This window comes from Cyrtonyx montezumae, unplaced genomic scaffold, assembly GCF_038088225.1.
Source record: "Cyrtonyx montezumae isolate F1298 unplaced genomic scaffold, pur_monq_1.0 scaffold_5, whole genome shotgun sequence".
Classification (NCBI taxonomy): domain Eukaryota; kingdom Metazoa; phylum Chordata; class Aves; order Galliformes; family Odontophoridae; genus Cyrtonyx; species Cyrtonyx montezumae.
The window spans coordinates 14,393,588-14,416,575 of NW_027072056.1; the positions used below are offsets into that span (position 1 = coordinate 14,393,588).

General features: G+C 48.6%; 3 protein-coding genes across 3 annotated transcripts in view; all 3 read left to right on the top strand.

Annotated features, from left to right (window-relative positions):
• Positions 1 to 9: 9 nt before the first annotated feature.
• Positions 10 to 2,945, top strand: RPL35A (ribosomal protein L35a). Its single transcript, XM_065747781.1, has 5 exons — positions 10 to 62; positions 398 to 439; positions 1,363 to 1,515; positions 2,326 to 2,470; positions 2,887 to 2,945. Exons 2-5 carry the CDS (start codon positions 429 to 431, stop codon positions 2,908 to 2,910), a joined length of 333 nt encoding a protein of 110 aa, XP_065603853.1. The 5' UTR covers positions 10 to 62; positions 398 to 428; the 3' UTR covers positions 2,911 to 2,945.
• Positions 2,946 to 8,445: 5,500 nt separating this feature from the next.
• Positions 8,446 to 13,248, top strand: CUNH2orf72 (chromosome unknown C2orf72 homolog). Its single transcript, XM_065748143.1, has 3 exons — positions 8,446 to 8,971; positions 10,955 to 11,071; positions 11,709 to 13,248. The coding sequence occupies exons 1-3, from the start codon at positions 8,446 to 8,448 to the stop codon at positions 11,795 to 11,797; spliced, it is 732 nt and encodes a 243-aa protein (XP_065604215.1). The 3' UTR covers positions 11,798 to 13,248.
• An 813-nt stretch (positions 13,249 to 14,061) lies between these two features.
• PSMD1 (proteasome 26S subunit, non-ATPase 1) overlaps positions 14,062 to 22,988 on the top strand; it is a 59,987-nt gene continuing 51,060 nt past the window's right edge. The window contains exons 1-8 of the mRNA XM_065748510.1: positions 14,062 to 14,137; positions 15,954 to 15,997; positions 17,046 to 17,119; positions 17,366 to 17,535; positions 18,685 to 18,890; positions 19,046 to 19,189; positions 19,994 to 20,220; positions 21,643 to 21,703. Of these exons, the coding sequence (XP_065604582.1) occupies positions 14,122 to 14,137; positions 15,954 to 15,997; positions 17,046 to 17,119; positions 17,366 to 17,535; positions 18,685 to 18,890; positions 19,046 to 19,189; positions 19,994 to 20,220; positions 21,643 to 21,703 (942 nt within the window). The 5' untranslated portion in view covers positions 14,062 to 14,121. The remainder of the gene's footprint in view (positions 14,138 to 15,953; positions 15,998 to 17,045; positions 17,120 to 17,365; positions 17,536 to 18,684; positions 18,891 to 19,045; positions 19,190 to 19,993; positions 20,221 to 21,642; positions 21,704 to 22,988) is intronic.

A 22,988-nucleotide genomic window follows, 5' to 3' on the forward strand; every position in this document is an offset into this window, starting at 1 on the left:
ATATCCCGGCGGGCAGCGCGCCGCCTCGCTCTTTCGCCGCCATCTTGGCTCGGCGCCGCTGGGTGAGCGGGCTGCGGTGGCTCGGGGCGGTGCGTGAGGGGGTGTTGTGCCGGTAATGGGCCTCCCGGCGGCGGCGGGGCAGCAGGGCCGCTGCAGTTCGCGTTGTGCCGAGTGGGGAGCGGGCGGGATGGCGTCGATGTGCGGCAGATGGTCGCGGCCCTGTAGCTGAAGGGAAGCGGAGGCGCCGGGAGCGCCCCGCGCTGTGAGGGAACGGAGCCGCCCCGCGGGTGCCGGGGGAAATGGCGGCCCCTGGGGCCTCCTCGCAGGGCTGCGGGCGGCCCGCGGGTGCGGCGAGCTGCCGGGCGGGGGTACTCAGAGCCCTGTGTGTCGTTTCTAGGCCTACCGGGACTGGGCCACAGGAGGACGCCATGAGCGGGAGGTGAGTGCCTGCCGGGAGCTTTGGCAGGGCTTTACAGCAGCGCGGCCTGGAGAGCTGCATTCTGAATGCGGGCGTTGATGTGACTTCTGTGGCTGCCCTCCTTTCTGAATCATGAGAACAGCTTCTCTATAGTAAAGACAACTGCAAATTATCTAGAGGTGCTTTTCCCTGCTGATTTATCTGTTGGGCTAGATATGTTACACAAACAGAGAACAAAACTTAGGAATGGGGGTGGACATAAATCAATCTAATACAAGAACGAGGAGGCAGCTAAACTTGATGATAAGAAAGCAGGACAGACATCCTGTTGTCCCAACAAGGTAACCAAACAGATGTCTCTCAAACAAAACACTCACAGGAATGGTGAGGAGCCCTCCCTTCAAGGTTTGAAAATTTACAGCAAAATTGACCCTTAGGTTTAATTCCCTCAATAAGCAGAGTTTGGAATGTGATGAATATGCATGTGCTATATTTTTTAATATGTATTCGTTTGTCTCTTTGGTGTGCATTTTTGGTGGAGAGATCCCCCATGCACCCAGTGCTGCAATAAAGGGAATACCTGCTTGACGTATTTCATTGGTGTGTCAAGTTACTTTGTCGAATTTCTCAGCATCATTTCCCAGTACAGCTCAACCCCGTGCACCCACTGCATATTAAGCTGGCTGAGTTGTAAGGGGGACATTTATAGTAGATGTTAGGAGGACATTCTTTACCCAGATGGCAGTGAGGTGGCATTGCTGCCCAGAGAGAGCTGTGGTGCTCCAGCCCTGCAGATGCCCAAGGCCAGGTTGGATAGGCCATGGGCAGCTTGAGCTGGGGGGGGCAGCCAGCCACGGTGGGACTGGCTAGGCTTTAAGGTCCCTTCTAACAGAAATGTAATATTTTGAATGGAGTTGATTTTTGTATGTTTTCCATGTCTTTAGGTTGTGGTGCAAGGCCACTTTTGCTGGCTACAAACGTGGCCTCCGAAACCAGCGGGAGCACACTGCCCTGCTGAAAATTGAAGGTGTTTATGCTCGCCAGGAGACGGAGTTCTACTTAGGCAAGAGGTGTGCCTATGTATACAAAGCTAAAAAGTAAGTCAGTCTCTGATACCAGCTTTTGCAACTGCCAAGATGTGAGCAGAGTCAATTTATGTATCTTTTGTTAGGAAGGAAGAAAAAAACAGCTCAACTCACCGATAAAATGTGGTATCACATAGAGCAGTTTCCTTGCCTGGTCTTAGTTTTAAACACCTTTGTTATTTTTTAATTAGATGATGTATTTGTCCTTCGTTCAGATCAAGAAATTAATGTGAGGTGTAGTTTGTGACAGTGAATGTTTACGTTAAAAGAGCAGATAAGATGGGTTGGGAAAAAAGCTTTGCCTGAGGCTGGCAGAAACTGAAGGCGGGTTGATAGGGCAAATGGAAGTGTGATGATCACTGAGTTTTTGAGATCCTTAGTGACAGGCAAAGTTAGTGTACCAGCTCTTGTGTGTCTGTGTCACAGCACTGTTGCTTTTGCTGTACCAGCATTGATAGAGGCTTTAGAAATAGTTGTTTGTTGCCTTTTACTTAATTTTTCTTTGAGAGAGGCTGTTAAGAGGTCGGATATGGAAGTGGAATTGCTTTAAATACATTTCAGAGGTGGCATGTGACTTCTTGTAGGGTAGTTGTGGCCTGTCTCAGTGCCGTAGGCCTCTTGTGCCTGTGGTGTGTCTGGAGAAACCAGGTGAGATGGTGCACTTCCTTCTGTTAGCACCAGCGCTTTCCAGATCCGTAAGCTTCGACTTAGTAATGCATTTCCATTAAATGTGACAAGGCTGGGAAGCCTTGTAAGTAAATGTAGGCAACTCATTTGGAAGGCACAGTGCAGCTGGAGCACTAAGTTTTTCTGCTTCCTCAGCAACACCGTGACCCCCGGCGGCAAGCCCAACAGGACACGAGTGATCTGGGGGAAGGTGACCCGCGCCCATGGGAACAGCGGCATGGTTCGTGCCAAGTTCCGCTCCAACCTCCCCGCCAAGGCCATTGGGCACAGAATCCGAGTGGTAAGTGGCTTTCAGAGTGAGGTGGTGTCAGTTTTTGGGGTGCTTTTTAATCCCATCTTACAGATACTTTTTGTACTCTGCCCCTTTTCCTATCTTCTGGCAAGGGAGCTGTGGTACCAGCTTTTTCTTTTACCTCCCAGATGATTGCGTGAGCTGCATGGTGAAGTCCTGAAAATGGGCAGGGAAAGACTCTGAGCAGGAGGGCTGACTGCTGGATGGGAGCTTGTGTACTATCAAAGTGCTGCTTTGTGTCACTGAACCATTTGTTACACTCTCTTGCCCCTCTTCTGTGTAAATGGGAATCGCTATTACATAGTTGAAGGGATCCATGATCTTAATTTATAGCTGCAAAACTTGTTAAACTGTACAGTCCAGTGACAAGAGTTCTGATGTGATTGTGTTCTTGTGTTTTTCAGATGCTGTATCCATCCAGGATCTAAATTTTTATTGGAAATAAAATACAGAATCTGTTTCATTTTTGTATGTTTCTATTTTTAATCCCCTTCACATATATTGAGAGGTTTTATTCTTCAGTAGCATAACAGCACGTGGCACAGTGATGTGGTAGTGACTCTAAACTAGCCCTGAGCTGGAGATTTGACCTGTGCTTGTTAAAGGCATCTGTTGAGCAGGCTGCCTTTATCATGAGCTGTCATTGCCTCCAGCATAGAATCTGAATGGTTTGTGGGGCTTCCCTACATCGAAATACTCTTGTTACTGTAATGAGTTCTTTGAGGTTTATTGAAGAAAAAGGCAGTGAGAATGGATTTAAAGATTCTTAAAAGTGTGAGTTTGTTAGTGCATCAAAAGTACTGTGTCTTTAAGGGGAGCTTCACACAGCTGCAGGTTGGCATGGCTACTGCTGATGTCACAGGGCTACTGCTGATGTCACAGAGGTACTGCTGATGTCACAGTCTCGGTTCCCTAGGTTGCTAAGGCAGGAGATTCGTTGCCTTCACTCAGGTGCAGTACTGTTGTATTTCACTCCTTCCTACTCCATGTTAGAGTTTGCCTGAGCTGGGCCTTAGTTCTGTGTTTCTGCGGGCTGCCTTCCATGGTGGGCTGGTGTTTTGTTCAGGACTGATCCCCTTCTGAAGGAGGTGAAACAGCTGTGTTTTAACTTAGAATACATTATTGGGTAAATTACTCTTTTTAAAAAATGAAATTCAATAATAGTTTGGGCCTGGCTCCTCACATCTGGTGTGTAAAGTATTTCCTTAGATGTGCTTTGAGAACTAAAACAACGGAATTTGCTTTCTTCAGCAGCATAGGAGCACTTAGAGTAAAAAGCTGCAGTGTTTACGTGGGTAAGCAGTGGGCAGCTTACAGGGTACCCAGGTCAAGCAGGGCTTTATTTTTACAAATACCAGGGAGTTGTACGTGTGAGATTCAAAGGAGTGTGGGATGGAATGCGCTCAATTTATTTTCTTTAGCATTCTTGACCAAATTAGTATTTGTACACGGTGACTGCTGAAAGAAACAGGTGGAGCCTGCTGGAAGGGCCCTGCACTGTGAGTACCTTCACTACAGCTTCTGAGTGAAAACCCCTTTCGCTCCTTTCCTCAGCAGTGCAGCAAAGAATAATTGTACGAGAAGAAATGATGGCATTAGTGGAGCCTACTGCCTGCTCCCTCACAGAACAAATCACCTGGGAGCTCCTCAACCTGCTGAATCTGCTGGGGATCCAGAAAGGGGAGCTGCTGGTGATGGAGATGAAGGATGTCTATGTGAAGGCTCCCTCAGTGCTGATGGATTTTGCTCAGGACCTGTTTGGTTCAGATGGAGTGAGGACTGAAGTACAGCAGATAGAGGAAGAAGAGGAGAAGAAAGAGGTTCAACCGCATCTGGTTTTTATGGTGTGGCAGGCCACCACTTTGAGGCAGCTCACGCAGTGGGATTATTTGGATGATACCCTATGTAACATGAGAAACCTGTTCCCATGCTTCCCGGCTGTGCTGGTGCTGGTGGTGATCCATCCAGGGCCCCAGGAGGAGCTGGCCCGTGCAGTGGAAGCACTCAGGAAGATGCAGTGTCTGCTGGATGATGCTTTCAAGCAAGTGGTGGTGGAAGGAGCAGTCTACGCGGCAGGCCAGCCCAATGGCACCCTGGAGGTCAAGACAGCTGCATGTAGAGCACTGAGAGAAGTCTTACTGCACCAAGAAGGTATTCTGGGATGTAGCTAAACGTAGGGGCAAGGGACAAAGGGACAGGCTTTGTGTGAACAGAACCACAAGCTTGGGCAAGGGTGTGGAGGGTCTGAGAAACACAAAGGGCCAATGCAGAATCATTAAGGTTGGAAAAGACCTCTAAGATCATCTAATCCAACCATCACCTGCCACCTATATTGCCCATTAATGGCATCCCTCAGTGCTGCATCTCCATAGTTCTTGAACACCTCTAGGGACAGTGACTCCTCCACCTCCCTGGGCAGCTGTGCCACTGCACCACTGCTCTGCATTCAGTTTTTCCTGACTGCTGACCCATGTGATGCTTAGTGATTCTTAGTGACCAGGTTCAGGTGCAGGAAGGAAGATGAGCTGGGCCCTGTAGGCAGCATGAGCTGCAATTGAAAATGAGGGATGAGGTCCTGGATTGGGATGTGTTAACTCCCGTGTGTAGTGGCTCTCACTCTTTGCTCCAAGACACATGGCTGTGGAGGTGCTGCTCAGTGTAAGAGCTTCTGTCCCAAGTCCATCATGGGGGCTGTTAATAGCTGTTGTGTCACCAGCCCTTCCTTCTTCACAGTGAGTAATACTAATTCTTTCAGGTGAGCTGTAGGGAAGAGCTGTCACCAGTGTGGTTCCTGCTGTGCTCCTAATGTGTGTTTCCTCCCCTAGGTGTCAGCTCACTGAATCCAGTTTCTGCTCTGATTCAAACCAGCCCCCAGCTGTGGGTCACCGATCTCTGCCTGAGTGTGTGCAACGTGAAGTATCAGATGGCACGAGAATGAGTTCCCGTAGAGAGCAGGATTTGGCAGGTTGGGTTTAATGCTTTTCACCAAATGTCTCTGTAGAAACGTTTCCCTTGGGGTGCCTTGCTCACCTGCCAGCCCTGCACAGGAGTGGTGCAGGGTGTGATATCTCAGCTGCCAGAAGGGGACACTGCTCCCTCAGCTTGATGCCAGCCTTGCTCCAAAGCCCTAATGTCTTTGCTGCATCAGCTGGGCAATCTACCTTAGGAAACTTCTGGCAGAAATCACTGAGTTTCTGCTTTCTTTCTTTCTTTGGTACATAGTTCCCAACAGCACAAAGAGATTCTCCCTGTTCTCTGTGGTCTCAGGATGGTGGGTGAGCAAAGTTTGCTGCTGGCTCTGACTTATTGGCCAAAAAGCTGCAAACAAGATAAAGGTCCCTCTCCTGCAGTGCTGTTTGCCATCAGTGCATTGGTCTTTCCCAAGCTACTCCTGCGTGCCAGAGTAGTTGAAGGGTCAAGGACGAGCTGTCTGAGCTTGTTACGCTGCCGGATGGGTGTGTGTGGACATTCCCAACTGCTCTGCTGGAAGGGCTGGGGGTGGGCTCACACTGCGTCCAACAGGGATGAGGGATCTTGGGTGGGGGCACTGTGGGAGCGATGGATGGTTTTGCTTTCTAGCAGCAGTGATCCCTATGAAAACTCAGCTCATGTCTCACTCTGTCTTTCTGGGCAGAGCAAGGCACCATGGCTAGCTGTTTTTTTTCTGTTAGGACTTCATAAGCATAACCTTAATTTTTTTTTTTTTTTCAGATATTATATCAACCCAAAATCTTAACATTTACGGAGATGACCATTAAAACTTCGTATCTATTTGATTTCTCTCTGTGTGCCTCCGAGCTTTAAAGCACCAATTGCCATACAAACACCTGCAGAACCAGCAGCTTTGTGCAGGCAGTGTACAACAGGTGGGATTTGCAGGTGTTCCTGAGGGAAAGGATCCTCCAGGGGATGTTTTGAGTGTGGGTTCTTTCCACGGTGATGCAGCGCATCGTGCCTACGTGCCAGGGCAAAGTGCAAGCACACTGTGGGGCAGTCATGCCAGGAAGGCACCTTGCCAGCTGCCTGGCTGCAGGCTTTTTGGGGCCCCCCAGGCAGCCCTGCAGGCACTGCCCGATGTCTCTTGCTGGTTCTTGGCTTTCTGTAGCAGTAAGTGGAGGTGGGTTTGGGGAACTGAAAGAGTTTGAGGAACTGCACTGAGATGCTGAGGTCCGTCAAGAATTGGCACAAAAATCCTTTGTCGTGTCCTCTCTCTTCAGATGAGAGGTGAATCACTGTGTTTCCCTTAAGGGACCTGATCCAATGGATCTTTGGTCTTGCTTGGAGCTCACAGCACTATGTCTGCATCAAGCACCCCTCTTCCTCTTTTTGCAGTCCAAAACAAACAGATCTTTGCTTTGAGCAGGCACAAGGTACTATTGCCTTCATTATGGCAGGCTGTAGATTTGCTGCCAACACATCCGTTGTGATGCAGTGCAAAGGCAAAGGGTGGAGCAGCAGGACCTGTAGTACACCTGGGTTTGCACTCGGGTGCTCACTGCACTCCAACATCACTCTGTGAGCACTGCACACGGTGCTGAGCTGATGCTGCCCCTCTGCACTGTATCTCTTTAAGCAAGGCAGAGGAAGATAAAGATGTGTTTGCTGTTAGGTCCCTCCTCTGTTAATGAGTAAGGAAATGTAAACGAGATTGTTTGGGTATTGTGGGTGATGTTCACCTTTCTAGCCAGCCCTCACAGTGGGACGTGTGTACCCAAAATTAACAATACAATTGCAGCAGCCATGAAGAACAGCTCCATCCATTCCCAAACGTTAGTTTTTGGATGAGTGTGCCTGTAGTACAGTCTCCCCATTGGAGAAACGGGGAGCAATGCTTGTTCCAGGCATGGGCTGTAGGAAAGCCCCCTGGCTAAGCAAGATTCTTGTAAATGCAAAATCTGGGCGACATTAAGGCCAGAGCAGGCTGTTGGCGGTGTCAGGCTGTAGCCCTGGTGCACAGACAGCTGCTCTCAGGGTTACTGCTGCACAGGAGCATGGGCTCTCCTGCCAACAGAGCCTGATCTTTGGAAGAGGACCCTAATCTCATTGTTTATCTCCCTCAACTTGATTGCCAGCGCTAAGTCAATGAGTAAGGTCCTTTTATTAAGAGCCAGAGAGGCTGTCTGAAACCCTCACCCCGACTGTCTGACCCCATAGTGCTGGTGTGGGGCTGTGTTTGCTGAGTCTGTTGTAACCAGGACATGCGTTCTCCTGGCTTAAAGCTGTTGGCACACAGTGACCTTCCTGGGCTGCCCCTCTGTGAAGGCATGGCTGGTGGCCCTGTGGGGGTGAGGGGGCAGGCAGAGAGTGGGCAGCAGCTCAGGGCATCCGTTACTGGGTGGGTGCATGGATTTCTGCTCTGCTTTCATCCTTGGAGCTTCCACGAACGTCTCCCTGCAGACGCCCAGGGTCAGGGGGACGGGGCTCTGAGCACCTGATGGAGCTGTGGGTGTCCCCGTCCATTGCAGGGAGTTGGATCAGGTGGCCTTTAAAGGAGCCTTCCAACTCCAATGCATCTATGGTGTCCCACAGAGGCTGTCTGCAAGTGCAGCACTGCCATTGGCACCTTTGAGCCGTTCACATCGTCCCCAAATCTTGCAGCGAGACGTTAAATGGGGAATCTCGCACAGAGCAGGGGAAACGTTTACAGTCGTTGCTGAGGCTTCCTGCTCCCAGCTGTGCCAGGGCCGGGCACGGCACGCGTCTTCCTGCAGCTCCGGGTCACCGTTGGCTGCAGAGCTTGCCCGTGCGGTGCAGTCTCTGCCGTGCGGGGGCTCGCGGGGAAGCCCTCATCGCAGCTCCGTGCTTAATGCCCTCGCAGCGACGCTGCTACCCAGGCGTCACCGCCTCCCGCTGGTACCGGCACCGGGAGATGCTTCGGGGTCGGGGCGGGCACGGGGGCCGGGGAGGGGGCGGTGCCAAGGGCGGTGCGGAGCTCCGCACAGCGGCTGCGGCGGCAGCGGGGGATGGAGGCGGCGGAGCTGCGGGAGCTGCGGGCGCTGGTGGAGCGGGCGGGCGGGCGGCGGGCGGTGCTGCTGGTGGCCGAGGTGGCGGAAGGCGCTCCGGTGGCGGCCACGTTGGCATCGTTCGCCCGCGAGTTGCTGGGCGACGAGGCTCCTCCGGGGCCGGCGGCGGGCCCGGGATGCCGGTCCCGGTCCTGGTGCCGGCGGCGGGCGCTGGGGGCTCGGCTGCTGCTGGTGCTGTGCCGCGGAGGAGCGGCGCGGGGTCGCGGGAGCCGTGCGCGGCTGCGGGAGGTGGTGCGGGACGTGCGGGGCCGTCTGCCCGCGGGGCCGCCGCCCGCCGTCGTGGGCGTTCTTCTGCCCGGTGGGGACGGGAAGGACGCGGCGGTGCTGGACGCGACGCTGCGGCGGCACTTCCCGGCGGCGGGCACCGTGCAGGCGGCGCGATACAGCCCCGGGAGCCCCGCAGCGCTGCGGGAGTGCCGCACCGCCGCATGCAGAGCTCTGCGGGCCGCCCTGCAGCACCCCGCAGGTACCGGGGGCGTGGGGGGGGGAGGGGGAGATCGGACGGGGAAGGGATGGGGGGAAGAGGCACAAATCGGGCACAAATTGATCTCCCTGATCCGGCCCGCTGCTCCCGGGCGGTACCGCCCCATCCCGGTGGGATCTGTCAGTGGGATCCGGCTTTTTCCCTACGGGATTTTCATCTTCTCGTGGAGAAGTGCCCTGTCTCAGTGGGATCTAGCTTTTTACAATGGGATTTGTCTTGTTTTCCTGTAAGGTCATTCCCTCCTCTGTTAAGATCTGCTCCACCTCTGCGGGATTTGTACCATTCCAGGGAGATCTGCCCCTCCCCACGGAGTTCCAGCTATCCCCAGAGAGGGATTGATGCAGTGGGATCTGAGCCCTCTCAATGGGCTCTGCCCCTTCTCAGTGGGGTTCCCAGTCCTGGGGAGGATGGGCCGTAGGGTTGGGGAGCAGGGATGTGTCAAGCAACAGTTGTGATGTGGTGCTTAGGATGCACGTTTAGGTGCTGATGGATGGACATTCGAGGACGTGACATACAGCCCTGGCCGCAGAGGGCAGGCAGGTTCTGCAGGAGGAAGATGCTGGTGCTGACTTCAGACAAGTCAGAACAAAAATAAGTGGGTGCTTGGATCTGAAACCACATGAGTTTGTCAGCGGCCAGGTGAGCAGCATGAGGATGGCAGGGTGAGAGCCTGAGGAACAGCACTTGACCCTGAGAGAAGGGTGAGTGGTATTTACCAGCAAGCACAGGGCTCAGTCCAGAATCCTGGATCTGAGCATTCAAGGCCTTTGAGATCACCAGGACCCATTGGATCTCCCTGCAAGGGTGTGAGGCTGCATTCTGCCCACCCTTTGTGCCAGTGCATGCACGCTCTCCTTTCCAGCTTCCCTCCTGCAGCCTTCTGCTTTCCACATATACTTCCTGCTGCAAGAATTTCTTCTGGGGCATTAATATTTGGGATTATCTGTGGATTTTACCTTCGTGCAGGTGTGGGTGTGGAGTGCAGTGGACAAAGAGGAGCAGAAGTGGTGTTGTGCAGGCAGCCCACTGCCTTTGCAAGCACTGTGGGTAGGAGGACTCAGCGTGTTGCTCACCAGGACTGTTGGTGCTCTGAGTCATATAAGCATCCCATGAACTGTGTTTGCAATGAGGATGGAGGGTTCAGTGTGATGCAGGATCAACTTCTTTCTGTGCCACTGTGAGTCCCATGCTCCAAAATGCCTATGTGACCCTGCTGTGCTCATCTGAGAGCTGGGGAGAGGGCAATGCCAACTCATGGGACAGCATGAGCTTCTCTGCAGCCCAGACTCCTTCACCCCACAGCTCTTCCCAAGGAGAATAAGATTTTGGGTGGAATGTGCAGGAGGAATGTGTGCAAGATGGGCCCCGGGGCTGTGGAGCAGCCTGCAAAACAGGTTCAAGGAATGTCACCAACAGACAGCCCTTATCTGGGACTGAGCCTGTCCTGTTTCCCTTCTGGCTTTGCAAAGGGCTTGTGCTAGGCTGCTCCCCACTGTGTCCTCAAAGATTGTGAGCAGGGGATGTGTTGGTGGCTGGAGGTTAGGCACTGTCAGACTGCAGGAAATGCTGCTTCCATGAGCCCTTTGGTGTTGCAATGGCTTGATAAGATGAAGAACGCTGAAGTGGTTCATCATTTGCCACTGGGAGATAAGATCTCCCAGGAGGTGAAAGGCCATGTAGTATTTAGACAGGGATGCTGAGCCACTGGAGACTACAGAATGAGATGCTGCAGGGTTTTGCTATAGCATCATGAAAGCTTGCAGTAACTTGCTGCAACCTCTGTTGTCCTCCAGATGAATTTCCACGGCAATGGGGAGCTTTCAGGCCACACTGAGGGTTTCCAGGAGCTGCTCCATGTTTTCCCAGTATGGCAGGTTTAGCTGAGATGAGTTGGGCTGGTGGGAGCTGGGTGAGCAGTGCTTCTGATCTGAGGTGGTGTTCTGAATGCTTCTCTGCTTTATCCAGAGGAGGAGAAAGAGAGGGAAGGATGGAGGCTGCCTGCCTTCCTGCAGTGCATCTCTTGGAGCCGGAGGAGCCGGAGTAAAGGCCACATGTCAAAAGCTGCAAACAGTGTTCATGAAGGTATGCCCAGCTCCCTTGCACACATTTTGATTGTTGGAGGCTTCTCACTGACTCACTCGCAGACCTCATGCCTGCACCCCTTGTTGGTGGCCTCCTGATGCTGTTTCCAGCACCAGACACCCCTTCCTGGCCCAGGTTTGGCCACAATGCAAAGACAGCCAGTGTTCACCTAAATAAAAACATGATGGGTCCAGTGCCTGGGAGCACTGCTGGGCAGTGACACAACTGTGCATCCACACAACGAGTTGGAAGAATCACCCCAATGTTATGTGCTGTGTTCTGCTGGAAGAAGCATTTCCAAACCATTGACAAGAGTGGGAGGGCAGTCAGCCTCGGGCTCTGATTCAAAGCAGGCAGTGAAGCCTCAGACCTGTGCAGCTTGTTTTGAGGCTGCTGAGACTGCAGGACTCTGTGGGGCCGCTGCTCTTTTGCTCATGGATCACTGCTGCATGTTAAAGGGATGTTGTTTGTAAAGCAAAATGAGAATACATTATGAAAAAAAATCACCCGTGCTTAGGTATGGTATCTACCATTCACTTCATCTCCATGCTCTGTGTCTGTAGTGCTTTAAGCTGCAGTTTGCATGAGGAAGGGCTTCCCACTCTGCTGTCCACTGACCTCTCTCTGCTCTTTGCAGATGACCTTCAGGACCCCCAGGAGGTGGCTCTGACCAGTCTCTCTCCCAATGGAAACTATGAAGATGCTGATGGAAGTGTGGGCACCTAAAGCTGTGGGCACCTGATGCGATCCCTGTCCCAGTCCTGCCTGGCTGGTGTGGAGCAGCAGGAGGAGGAGCTGTGTGTGCCCACTTGCCCTCAGAGAGCCCACAGATTTCACCAAGGTCTTCTGTGGCTGCCAGCAGCCCCCGAGCTCCACGCCAGATCCACCCCCTGCCCACGGGGCTGTGCTGGTGGACAGCAGTCTTTGGAGGAGCCCTTTGGGAGTGTATCCTTCATCCTCGGCAAGGTGATGTGGGGACTTCAGCTTCTACCTGCGTGAAAAAGGGAAATGAGCAAAGCTCCCTGCTGAGTTTGCCTCTCAGGCAAAAAGATTCTGCTGCCTTATTTTTCTGCTCTGTTGCTTTATTCTGAAGATGCTGACCTCTCTCTGATCAGGGAAAAGAAGACAAATAATGCAGTGGCTTGGAGGCTGCAATGGGACTAAGGATGAAGTCTTATATCTACCAGTCAGCTGAAAAGCTTGGATACATGTGAATAACATGAAGAAATTCAGTTCTGGACAGCAAGAGTAACACAAAAGATACTGATATTCCTGGCAGCTGGAGCAGAGGGTGGTTCTGAGTGCAGGATGAGTCTGTCTATCCCACTGTGGTGCTCACAGACTGACTGCCTGTGCTGTAGGGAGGCAGACAGGACTGCGGTGTGCACAGTGTTACATGGGGTATGGCACAGGTCCGTCATACCTGGAATATCTCCACTGCTGTGGTGGCAGCTCCTGGGTGTGCATGCTGCATTCCCCTCAGTGTGATGCAGCTGCTTCATGAATTGGTGTAAGTGTTTAAACTTCACCTATTCAAGCAGTTCCAAAGGGCTGCCTGAGGCCCATGGGGCAGCATGGAATCAATCATAGAATGGCTGGGGATGGAGGAGACCTCAAAGATCACCTGCTTCCAACCCCCTGCCATGTGCAGGGTTGCTTTATGGGGAATATTACCTAATGCTCAAATACCTTTTTTTAACTCTTATTTTAATGCAACATAAAGCAGGTCTCGTTTTATTTTTAGCACAAACAGCTGGGTTTTGTCTGTGCCTGGACATCCTTCCAGAGCTCCCCCCAGCTCCAGCCCCTCCACTCCCACTCTGAGTCACAGCACTGTGTCCTAGAATCACAGAACCATTTGAGTTGGAAGGGCCCCTTAAAGGCCATCTGGTCCAACTCCTTGCACTGAACAGGGACACCTACAGCTCCATCAGGTGCTCAGAGCCCTGTCCAACCTGACCTTGGGTTTTTCCAGGGATGAGGCACTCACTGCTCCTCTGGGCAAGCTGTGCCAGTGCCTCACCACTTTCACTGTGAAAAACTTCTTCCTTATACCCAGACTGATCTTCCCGTCTAAGTTTGAAGCCATTTCCCCTTGTCCTGTCACAACAAACGCTGCTAGAGTCTGTCCCCTTCTTTCTTACAGCCCCTTTAGGTACTGAGAGGCAGTTCTCAGTTCTCCCTGGGAACCTCTTTCCCACGTCTGTCCCCTCTCTGCTCTCCTCTCCCGCGGTGACAGCAGTGCCCGCAGCCCCAGCTGCCGTCTCCCAGCAGCATCCCTCCACACCTCACCGGGCGGAGTGCACAGCTTCGTACCCAGCTCTGCTCGCAGCCGCAGAGCTCTTTTGTGCCTCGGCTTCCTAGAGGGCAGGACGGGGAAGACAACACCCTACCGACCTCCATAGGGTGATGACACGGGTTTTGGGGTCGTTCCCTCCTTACCGGGGCTGCTGTGCCCTTTGGGAAGAGTGCTTTCCCGCAGGCGGGGTAGCGCTGGACTGCCTCAGCTCTGCAGTCAGACCTCCATCCTCTTTCCCCACGTCCAAGTGCTGCACTGATTCTCGCACACTTGAATGATTTCCTAATTGAAGGGCACTGTTGTTCTAAGTGCTAGCTGTAAGCAATAAACAATTTCTCAACTGGAACTTGCTTTGTTTTTTGTTTTCGGTTTGTTTGTTTGTTTTTTCCATAGCGCTGCCCTTAAAATAAGGCGATGCACGGCTTAATTGAGCTAAATGCAACGCGCGGTGGCGGTTTGCGGCGGTGACACCGCACGCTTGCAGCACCACGCGGCTTACCGGAGTAGGAAGGGCTGCCCCGCTCCCGCCTGATTCGCTAAGGCTTTTCGAGCAGGCTATCGCCGCAGCCACCTTTCCCCGGCAGCTGCGAGGCCCTGCCGGAAGGGGGCCTCGGCGGCACTTCCGGGCCGGGCGGCGGCGGAGCGGCAGAGGCGCGGGGAGGATTTCGGTGGCGGGAGCGGTGCGGCTGGGCCGGAGCGGAGCGTGGCGGAGCGGGCGCTACCTCCCTCCGCGGGCCGGGCGGGCGGCACCATGATCACTTCGGCCGGTGAGGATGCGGCGCGGGGCCGTGCTGCCCGCCGGGGTTTCGCTGAGTCAGGGCCGTGACTGGGCACGACCGCAGGCCGCGGGGCCGCCGGTCGGAGGCCTCGGTGGGGCCGCACAAGATGGGTCTTCCCATCTCCGGCCGGGTTACCTTTGGCCACCGCCTCCGCGCGGAGCTCACAACCGGCGATTTAAGCCTGAGCTGTCGGAAGCGGCTCGGTGCTCGCCCGTACAAGCGGGGCCGGCGCTCTGCTGGGGACGGGCGGGAGGCAGAGGCTGCGTGAGGAATGAGGTCGAGCGCTGCCCCTGGACCCACAGAGAGCTTTTATAGTTCAAGAAAACAGGGGGAGTGTTTCTAAAGGTACTCAGGACAGAACTTGGAATGTGAGTGATTGAGGCTTTGGGAGAGAGACATTGCAGAGGGTCACAGTCTGCAGGCAGAGCTCTGTTCGTGAACTGTTCTTTTTATGGATTGAGTCTTGCTCTAGCTGAGAGGAAATAGGATTTAGTTTTGAAGGAATTTTAGAAGGGTCCTACTACTGCTCTTCATAGTCAACACAGAGATCAGATCAGTTGTCTTTTTTTTTTTTTTTTCACTAACAGCTGCCTTATCTCAGCAGTCTGACCAGTTCTAGACCTCCAGTAACCTTTCTGAGTCCTGGTTGCTTAGGGCTCTTTGCTGTTTGGCTCCAAACACCCCAGCTTGCTCATAATTCCTGTAACAGAGTGCCTAGCACTGGACACTGGTTGTACACAGGCATATCTGTGCCACACAGACGGAAGGATTTCCTTGTGTGTCTGCTAGGAAATACTCTCATAAGTCTCAGTATGATGTTTGGGTTCTATGCCTCCTGGTGCAGCCATATGATATCACTGATAGTGTTTCATCTGAATTTGCTGTGCTACTGTGATTCCTTTCTGTGTCACGTGTTTTAGTTTTTCTGTGCCCTTACTTAGGAGTGGTGCACTCTGCTTTGGATTCTTCCCTCCCTTCTCACAGTTTGTCAGAGCCTTTTGAAAGCCTGGTTCTGCCTGTCAGTGGGCTTACTGGCCTTTCTAGTTTGGTGTCTTCTGTAGATTTAAAAAAGTTAACAGTAACAGATAGAAGGTTAACATTAATGAATTACATTGGAGCTTGGGCAGATCCTCTGCCCATCGTTTCATTTGCAGCCTTCTGGTCTGACAGTGGACCATCTGTGGCCATTGTTCCATCCAAGCTCTTCAGGGAACTGTGGACGGCTCTTCCAGTTATGTCAGTGAAGCCATGTGTCTGCAGCTGTTTGTACGAGTGTTCTGGGGCAGCAGAACACATAATAAAGCTGAGAAATATGGCGTTTCTTAGTCATAAGGCCAGCTTCCTTGGCACAAAAAGAAGTTGGAATGTTTTAACGTGTTATGGTTATAACGTGATCATTATGACCTGTGGGGAAACTTCAAGTGACTTGCTAATGAGCAATCAGCAAACTAGTGATAGAGCTGGGAGTCAAAACCAGATTCTCTGAGATCCTGTTCCAGACTCCTGAGGCAGGAGTTGGAGTCCATGATCCTTATGAGTCTCTTCCAACTCAGTTTATTCTGTGATCCTATTCTATATGTTTTCCTATAAAGAAGGACAATCTCTTAGGAAGAGTGTACATTTCCAATTATAAATTCTGAGCTGTTTTATTTTTAGTACAAACTTGGATCTGGTCTTGGAACTTTAATATGGAATATTTTATTAGCATTCCAGCAACAGCTTTCTTTCCCATTCTTTCATTTTGAACTAAATGACACGTTCACATCTAAAGCAGTCCAAAACTGACTGTGGTCTTGTTTTGCAGCTGGAATTATCTCTCTTCTGGATGAAGAAGAGCCACAGCTCAAGGTAAGCTCAGTGCTGTTGATTATGTTTGGCAAAAAATAATGGCAAATGTATTATTTTGGGAGCTTGAAGTAAAAAATGCTTGGATCTCAGTAACTGTAATGCTTAGCCAGCAACAGGTGGGCTCCAAGTCATATCCAGCTTGAAAGCAAGGACCAAACAGATGGAAAACTCTCTTGTGTTCATTATAGGTCAAACTGGGGCTTCATTGAAGCTTCCACTTTTCTGATGACAGTGGGCTTTCATTACTTAAACGTGTACCAGAGTGCATTTTGACTGTGTAAAATTCAAAACTGAAGAGTTGTTAGCATAATTGCAAGCATAGGAAATAACAATCACACTTAGAGTTATCTCTTGAAAGAAAGTTATATTAGTAATAAGAGAAGAAAACAGGAACACAGAGTTATGAATCTTCAGCCTACAGTCATGAATCTGTAGTTCAACACCAAACACCCGAACTGACGATGTGTTAACTGTGCTCAAACAACCAGCAAGCAGCAATACATCTCCTTTTCAGAAGTAGGGCTGCCTCTTGTAATGTAGGCAATCCCCTGAATACTTTGCTTCAAAACTGACATAAATGGTGATAGATTTGAATTAGTTCTTCTCTGCTCTGACCTGGCTGCAGGTGGGCTGTTTCTAGCCTGTATATCATTCATCTGGTAAAGCACAGTGTCCAAATTAATGAACAGTGTTGGCTGGTGTAGACCATAGGATAGAGTGCTGTGTACTAAAGTTGCCACAGACCCTTCGAAAACTTTATATTGGGACATTTGAGCTGTCAGTCATTTTAGCCAGTCAGTCATTACAGAGAGAGCACGAGAAGGAACATCAGGCTTCTCTGCCTCTGCTGATAAATGGAGCAGACCTTTCTTTGCAGAAGAGTTGAAAAGATAAGCCAGTGTTTGCAGAGCTCTTTCAAAGTAGAACTTGCTGTTTAAGTGGATCAATTCTTATCATGTTGGTCCTAGGTCACATGTAATTTTTAAATGAGGAAAGGTAATAAATACATTCTGTATGTAATATAACTTTTTATTATTGTTGTCTCTAGGAGTTTGCTCTTCACAAGCTGAATGCTGTTGTCAATGACTTTTGGGCAGAAATCTCCGAGTCAGTGGACAAAATGTAAGAAAAAGCACTCATTGCTGCAGGATGTGCTGCTTTAGAAGATGATGATATATCAGGTGCACGTAGTTCTCCTTGCATGATAGTGGCTATAGGATCTAGCCTCATACTTCCTGGAAAGCATGAATTTTAAAGGAATGTGGTGTTGAAACTGTAGTCCCAAAGGTGCAAGTTCAGTCAATCTGTTGTGTGGCCTTTAAGAGAACCCAGCACAGAGATGATGCTCTTTCCCTCTCTTCTTTTCAGAGAAGTTCTCTATGAAGATGAGGGCTTCCGGAGCCGGCAGTTTGCTGCGTTAGTTGCTTCCAAAGTGTTTTACCACTTGGGAGCTTTTGAGGAATCACTGAACTATGCCCTGGGAGCAGGTGACCTCTTCAACGTCAATGACAACTCAGAATATGTGGAAACGATCATTGGTAAGCAACTGCTGCTGCAAAAGAAAAGCTTTTGTGTTACCACAACTACCACAGTTCAGAGATTGCCCTTGCTTGAGCTGTTTTTCTTCATACTCCTCTCCTTGCATCCAAACTGTTGCTGCAGCTATTTTTACTCCATTTATTTTTGCTTTGTTTTCCCGTCCATTTTAAGATTCTGTAAGAGAACTGGCGTAGAACTTGTGGCAGTTTTTTTTTGTTGTTAACCGTTGCAAGTTCCAAACAACAGAGTTACTTTGTGTTTTCCCTTCTCCCATATTTGTTATCATGTTGTCAATGTCAGCATAACTTTGGAAACGGTCATTGATAGAAGTAACTGCACACCTGAGGAGTACCATTTTTTTTATCTCCCCTTAAACAGAATAGCAAGCTGGATGTTGAATGTGTGTGTAGATTGAATGTTTTTTAAATGTATCATCTACTGGTAGCAGTTGCAGTTCAGAGGATGTAGTAGACCAGGGCTGGCTTTTAGTCTTTCCAGCTAATGGTTATGGTTGGATCTGTAAAGTCTCCTAGTGCTGCTTCTGTATTTGCTTAAAATACCCTGCTACTTGAACCAAGGTTGTGGCTTTAGTTCCATTTCAGATGTATCTTCTTGCTTTCAGTACTGCAGTCACAGTTTGTTAGATGAGATTATAAATATTCTCTGCTGTTGTCTGTATCACTGACTGCACAAATAACTCTTGTGCCTCATCTTTGTGCAGTTGTGTTTTACTGGCAGAATGCTTTCATGCACAAGCTGGTCTCTTCATCAGGGAGGTGTGGTGAGCCCCAGGTCTCCACAAAGTTTCAGAATAAATTGGTACACTGGCTATGATTTAATTTTGAGAAGAAGATTTGGGCAACTGTTTAAAAATGGAGTAACTACTGAGATCTGTCGGTGTCTAGATAGATCTGTAGAGATTGTCATCTCCTACTGGATTTGCTGAGCTCAGTGTCAGAAGTATGAATGTGTTTTGACATGATGGTGTCAATATTGTTGGTCTTGACAGTATGCATAGGCATCTGAATGTCTTAGGTGATAATTGTTTATTTTTTCCACACTCATCTCTGTTTTCCAACCTACATGAAAACTGTAAATCTGTAGGAAGCTGACATTTTGTCCTCAGTATGTGTTTTATAACTTTCCAGCAAAATGTATCGACCACTATACCAAGCAGTGTGTGGAGAATGCAGAGCTGCCAGAAGGGGAGAAGAAACCTGTTGATGAAAGGCTAGAAGGCATAGTGAACAAAATGTTCCAGCGGTGCTTGGATGACCACAAGTACAAGCAGGCTATTGGCATTGCTCTGGAGACACGCAGGCTGGACATCTTTGAGAAAACCATCCTCGAATCGGTATAAGCTCTTTCTGAAAAGTGAAGCTAGAAAGTTTTGTGTGCATGTGTTTTGCTCTGCTGTTTTAAAATGGAAAGAAAATAGATTTGTCCTGATTTCTAAATCCTGTTTTGGCAATCCAAACCCAAACTTCATATTTCTGAATTTCATTTCAGAACGATGTTCCTGGGATGCTAGCCTACAGCTTGAAGCTCTGTATGTCTTTGATGCAGAACAAACAGTTTCGTAATAAAGTCTTGAGAGTTCTTGTTAAAATCTACATGAATCTGGAGAAGCCGGACTTCATCAACGTGTGCCAGGTAAAGTGCTGTTTGAAGACCACTCAGGCATTGCTACTCTTATAGATCTCAAGTCAAATACATTGAGCAGTGTTTCATTTTTAACCATGAAATGTCTTTTCTTGATTGCATGATTCAAATATATATCATAATGATTATGAGAAAGAGAGACAAATACTGTACCACGTGGTTGACAGAGAAGGAGCTGTGTTCAAAGGCAGTTTGGGGACACAGACAATTGATTATTTCAAGCTTCTGTAGGGAGTAGCAGATAGTAGTTTCACAGTTTGGAATTCTGTTTATTCCTCCAAGGAGCAATTACAGTGGTTTGGTTGCTGTTTGGGTTTTGTTTTCTTTTTTTGCTTTGGATTTTTTTTTTTTTTGCAAGCTGTTGTCTGCATGTATTTAGACAACCAAATATGAAGTTCTTCAGATTGTCAGGCTATATTGGTGTGCCATCTACACGTGACTTAGGAGTGCTGTGCCTGTTCTGTTTTAGCTGAGACAACCCTATGCAATAACTGAGATTTGTTTCACTTGCTTTGGCAATTTTAGTGCTTAGTAGGATAATATTGTTGACCTCAAGAGATAAAGCTGCATAAATAGGAAGGCTTGAGTCATGTGTCTTGACTTCATAACACTTGGTCTCATTTTTAAACTAACCTGTGAAAATTGCCTGCTTTCTCTAAGGAGGTATTCCATGAAAGCAACATAGAAGGCAACAGAGAAAATGGAACGTGGCCTCATGTGGTATTACTTTTTCATTCTGAGATATGTAATGTTTTATTCTGATTTTTCTTTTCTGTTTCCCTTCATCACCCTCAGTGCCTGATATTCTTGGATGACCCACAGGCTGTAAGCGACATTTTGGAAAAACTAGTGAAGGAAGATAACCTTCTCATGGCTTATCAAATTTGCTTTGACCTGTATGAAAGTGCTAGCCAGCAGTTCTTGTCTTCTGTGATCCAAAATCTTCGCACTGTTGGAACTCCTATTGCCTCTGTGCCTGGATCCACCAACACTGGCACTGTCCCTGGATCAGAGAAAGACAGGTGGGGGCAATTGCCTGAGAAGGGGCATAGTTGTTCAGTTACAGTTCTGCTCTGCTGGAGCCCCCTGTTCTGTCTGTGTCTCCATTACAAGCGACTAAGTTACTCTATTGAACTTAGGGCAATAAACAAAACATTATATTTCCTTGGGGTTAAAGTGTTTGTAACCAATGAATGAGTCCACTGTTTGAAAAAATGTATTTTCTTTGCAGTTTAGGCAAGCAAGGTGCACCTGTGTGGTTCCTGTAGCTCAGCTAATGAGCAGTAATGCATTAAGCTGTAGCATGAGTTGTTGAGGAACACTGATGCTGAATGTTCTTTGTGGAAACTAGTAGAGTTAAGGGGGAACCGTGAGCAAAAGGCACATTGCAGCTGTGTGAGGTTTGGCTTCACGTGCCTGCTTGTTGAGAGAGTGAGCTCAGAGGTAATACTGTAGTGTTATATATCCTTTTGTGCTTTCAGCAAAAGGAGCTGTCAGATGGAATCTGAATTTTGTTCAAGTCCTAACACTTAAAACTTTTTCAGTGCTCAGCATCAGTGGATGCTAGCTGCAAAAAGCTCTTGGTAATTAAAAAACACCTCACATTGACACCAACAATTCATCAGTGCCTTTTTATTTTATTTTTTGACTACTTGTAGGTTTTTGACCCAAATAGTTTTGTTTTACACTTCTACTTATAGAGAGTTAGCTCTCCAGCTTAAGGCTGTTGTCTGGCAAGGGTGCAGTATGGAAGAAGTTTATGTTCCAGCTGCTCTTTAATCTTCAGAGTTGTCATGACAGCACACAGCCTGATCCTTGTACCATCTTTGACAGTGTGTGATGGAAGAAGCTGGCTGAGTGTAAGACCTTAGGCAGCTGTGAGGAACTATACAGATTTTAACTGAATTTCTAATAAGGGTGCAGAGAAATTATTCTCTCTTCTTCCCTAGTGAAATAAAATCCAAGGCACAAAATAATGCATAAATCAGCCTGTGAAGCATGAGGAGAACGTGCTAACAAACAGCAGCTTAATACCTCATCTACATTTCAACGCTAGTGTTTATACTAATAGTGATGAGCTCAAGGCTTTTGGGTGAGGATATAATTACCCTGGCTGTCTAGTTGTTGGCCCTGTTTTCTCTCTCGTTTCTGCCTGTTTGTGCACTACAAGCATCTCTATTTTTGTCTCTCTAGATGGAGTTTGAAGGTGGAAATTTGCAGGCCCTTGATGTCTAGTACTCTGACAACTGAACTGTAGGGGAGTTTGCTCCTCAGCAGTGACCTCCAGATATTCAGGGCTTGTCTGTCAAAATCGTGTTAGTTCCAGTTGTTATTTCCAAATCCTCAACTACTATTTTGGGATAGTGTTTAGCTGTAATTACAGTGCTTGGCTAGTTATGAGTGCTGAACAGAGTTGCATTTTTTTAATTTTTCACTTTATTTAGTGATGCTATGGAAGCAGAAGAGAAGCCAGGAGGCACCTGTGCAGGGAAGTCTGCAGAAACCGTGAGTGCCATTTCCTAAAACATGCCTTGGTTTGTGTTTGTTCTTGTGTGTTTGCATCTCTGGGGTTGCTGGATTGGTTCGGCTAATGCAAAATGGAGTTCTGCTTCTGTCTTTCTTGGAGTCATTTTGACAGATAGCCTCCAAGGACCAGATAACTGACAGTCTAAAAGTCCAGCATTTTAGATACAGAAAGCTGGAGGAACCTTTCAGAGTGAATTCCTGGGTACAAAAGAGGGAACAGAAGTAGAAGGATTTGGCTTATGTGTCTTTGCTTTCTGCTGAAGTAATAAACTCCTAGAAGGAAGGGCCTGAAATTTGATTCCTGCTTAGAGTCTTAGCTAGTGAATTAGTTGATTCACCAGCTGGATGTTTTATTCTTCTGAAGTCCAGGTGAACTTTAGCTGCTTAATTAATTTGGTTTTGGTGTTGTTTTCATTTTTTCTGAAATCCAGCTGTAGTTTTGATTAGAATAGGACTGATGTTCTTCAGGAGTGGTGGAAAGGGATGCTAATAAAAACATGAAGTTTCTTTTCCGTAAAGGAAGATGATTTTTTTTTCTGGCTGGGATGGTGACTATCTTCCTTTTGCTTTCCCAAGTATCAGAGAAAGCAAGTTCATTTCCACTGTAAACACACGGTTGTGTTTCAGCATTTCATTCACAGCTAATGCAATTCTGATAGTTCTAGTGCTGAGGAAAGGAAATATTATCTGGGAAAGAAAGAAAGCCCAAAAAAAAGGTGTTGGGTTTTTTCTTTTTTTCTTTTTCTATAGTACAAATTAGACTTGGGAATCTTTGGGAGACTCTGACAGGCCAGTTAAAAAGAATAACCTTTTTCTTAACTAAGGGCAAACTGAAGTGTTACCTTTGTATTTTGTTCTGGATTAAATTTTCTTGCTGCATCCAAGGAACCTGTGCTTTTGTGCACTGAAGCTGTCTTGACTCAATTTCTGCTTAGTTGGCATTGCTGCCTGTGCCAAGGGATAAATACATAAAAATTATCTTTGTGGCCAGAGATTCTTGAGCTTAATCTTCCACAATTCAGAGTGACAACTACAAAGAAATAATTGAGAGGATTAGTGTAAGGGCTGGGCTCCTTATGTTTGGCTGTTCTCTGATCACCTAATAGCTCCAGAGAGTGGTGGTGTACTTTTCATCGTTCTCAAAAGGTACTTCATCTGGGACTTAAATTGTGCAAACTGTTCCACAGTGGGGAAGAAGGGGACATTCTCAGAGGGCTCTGCAAGATAAATATATTAAGAATCACAGTTCTTTAGTTTCTGTTCT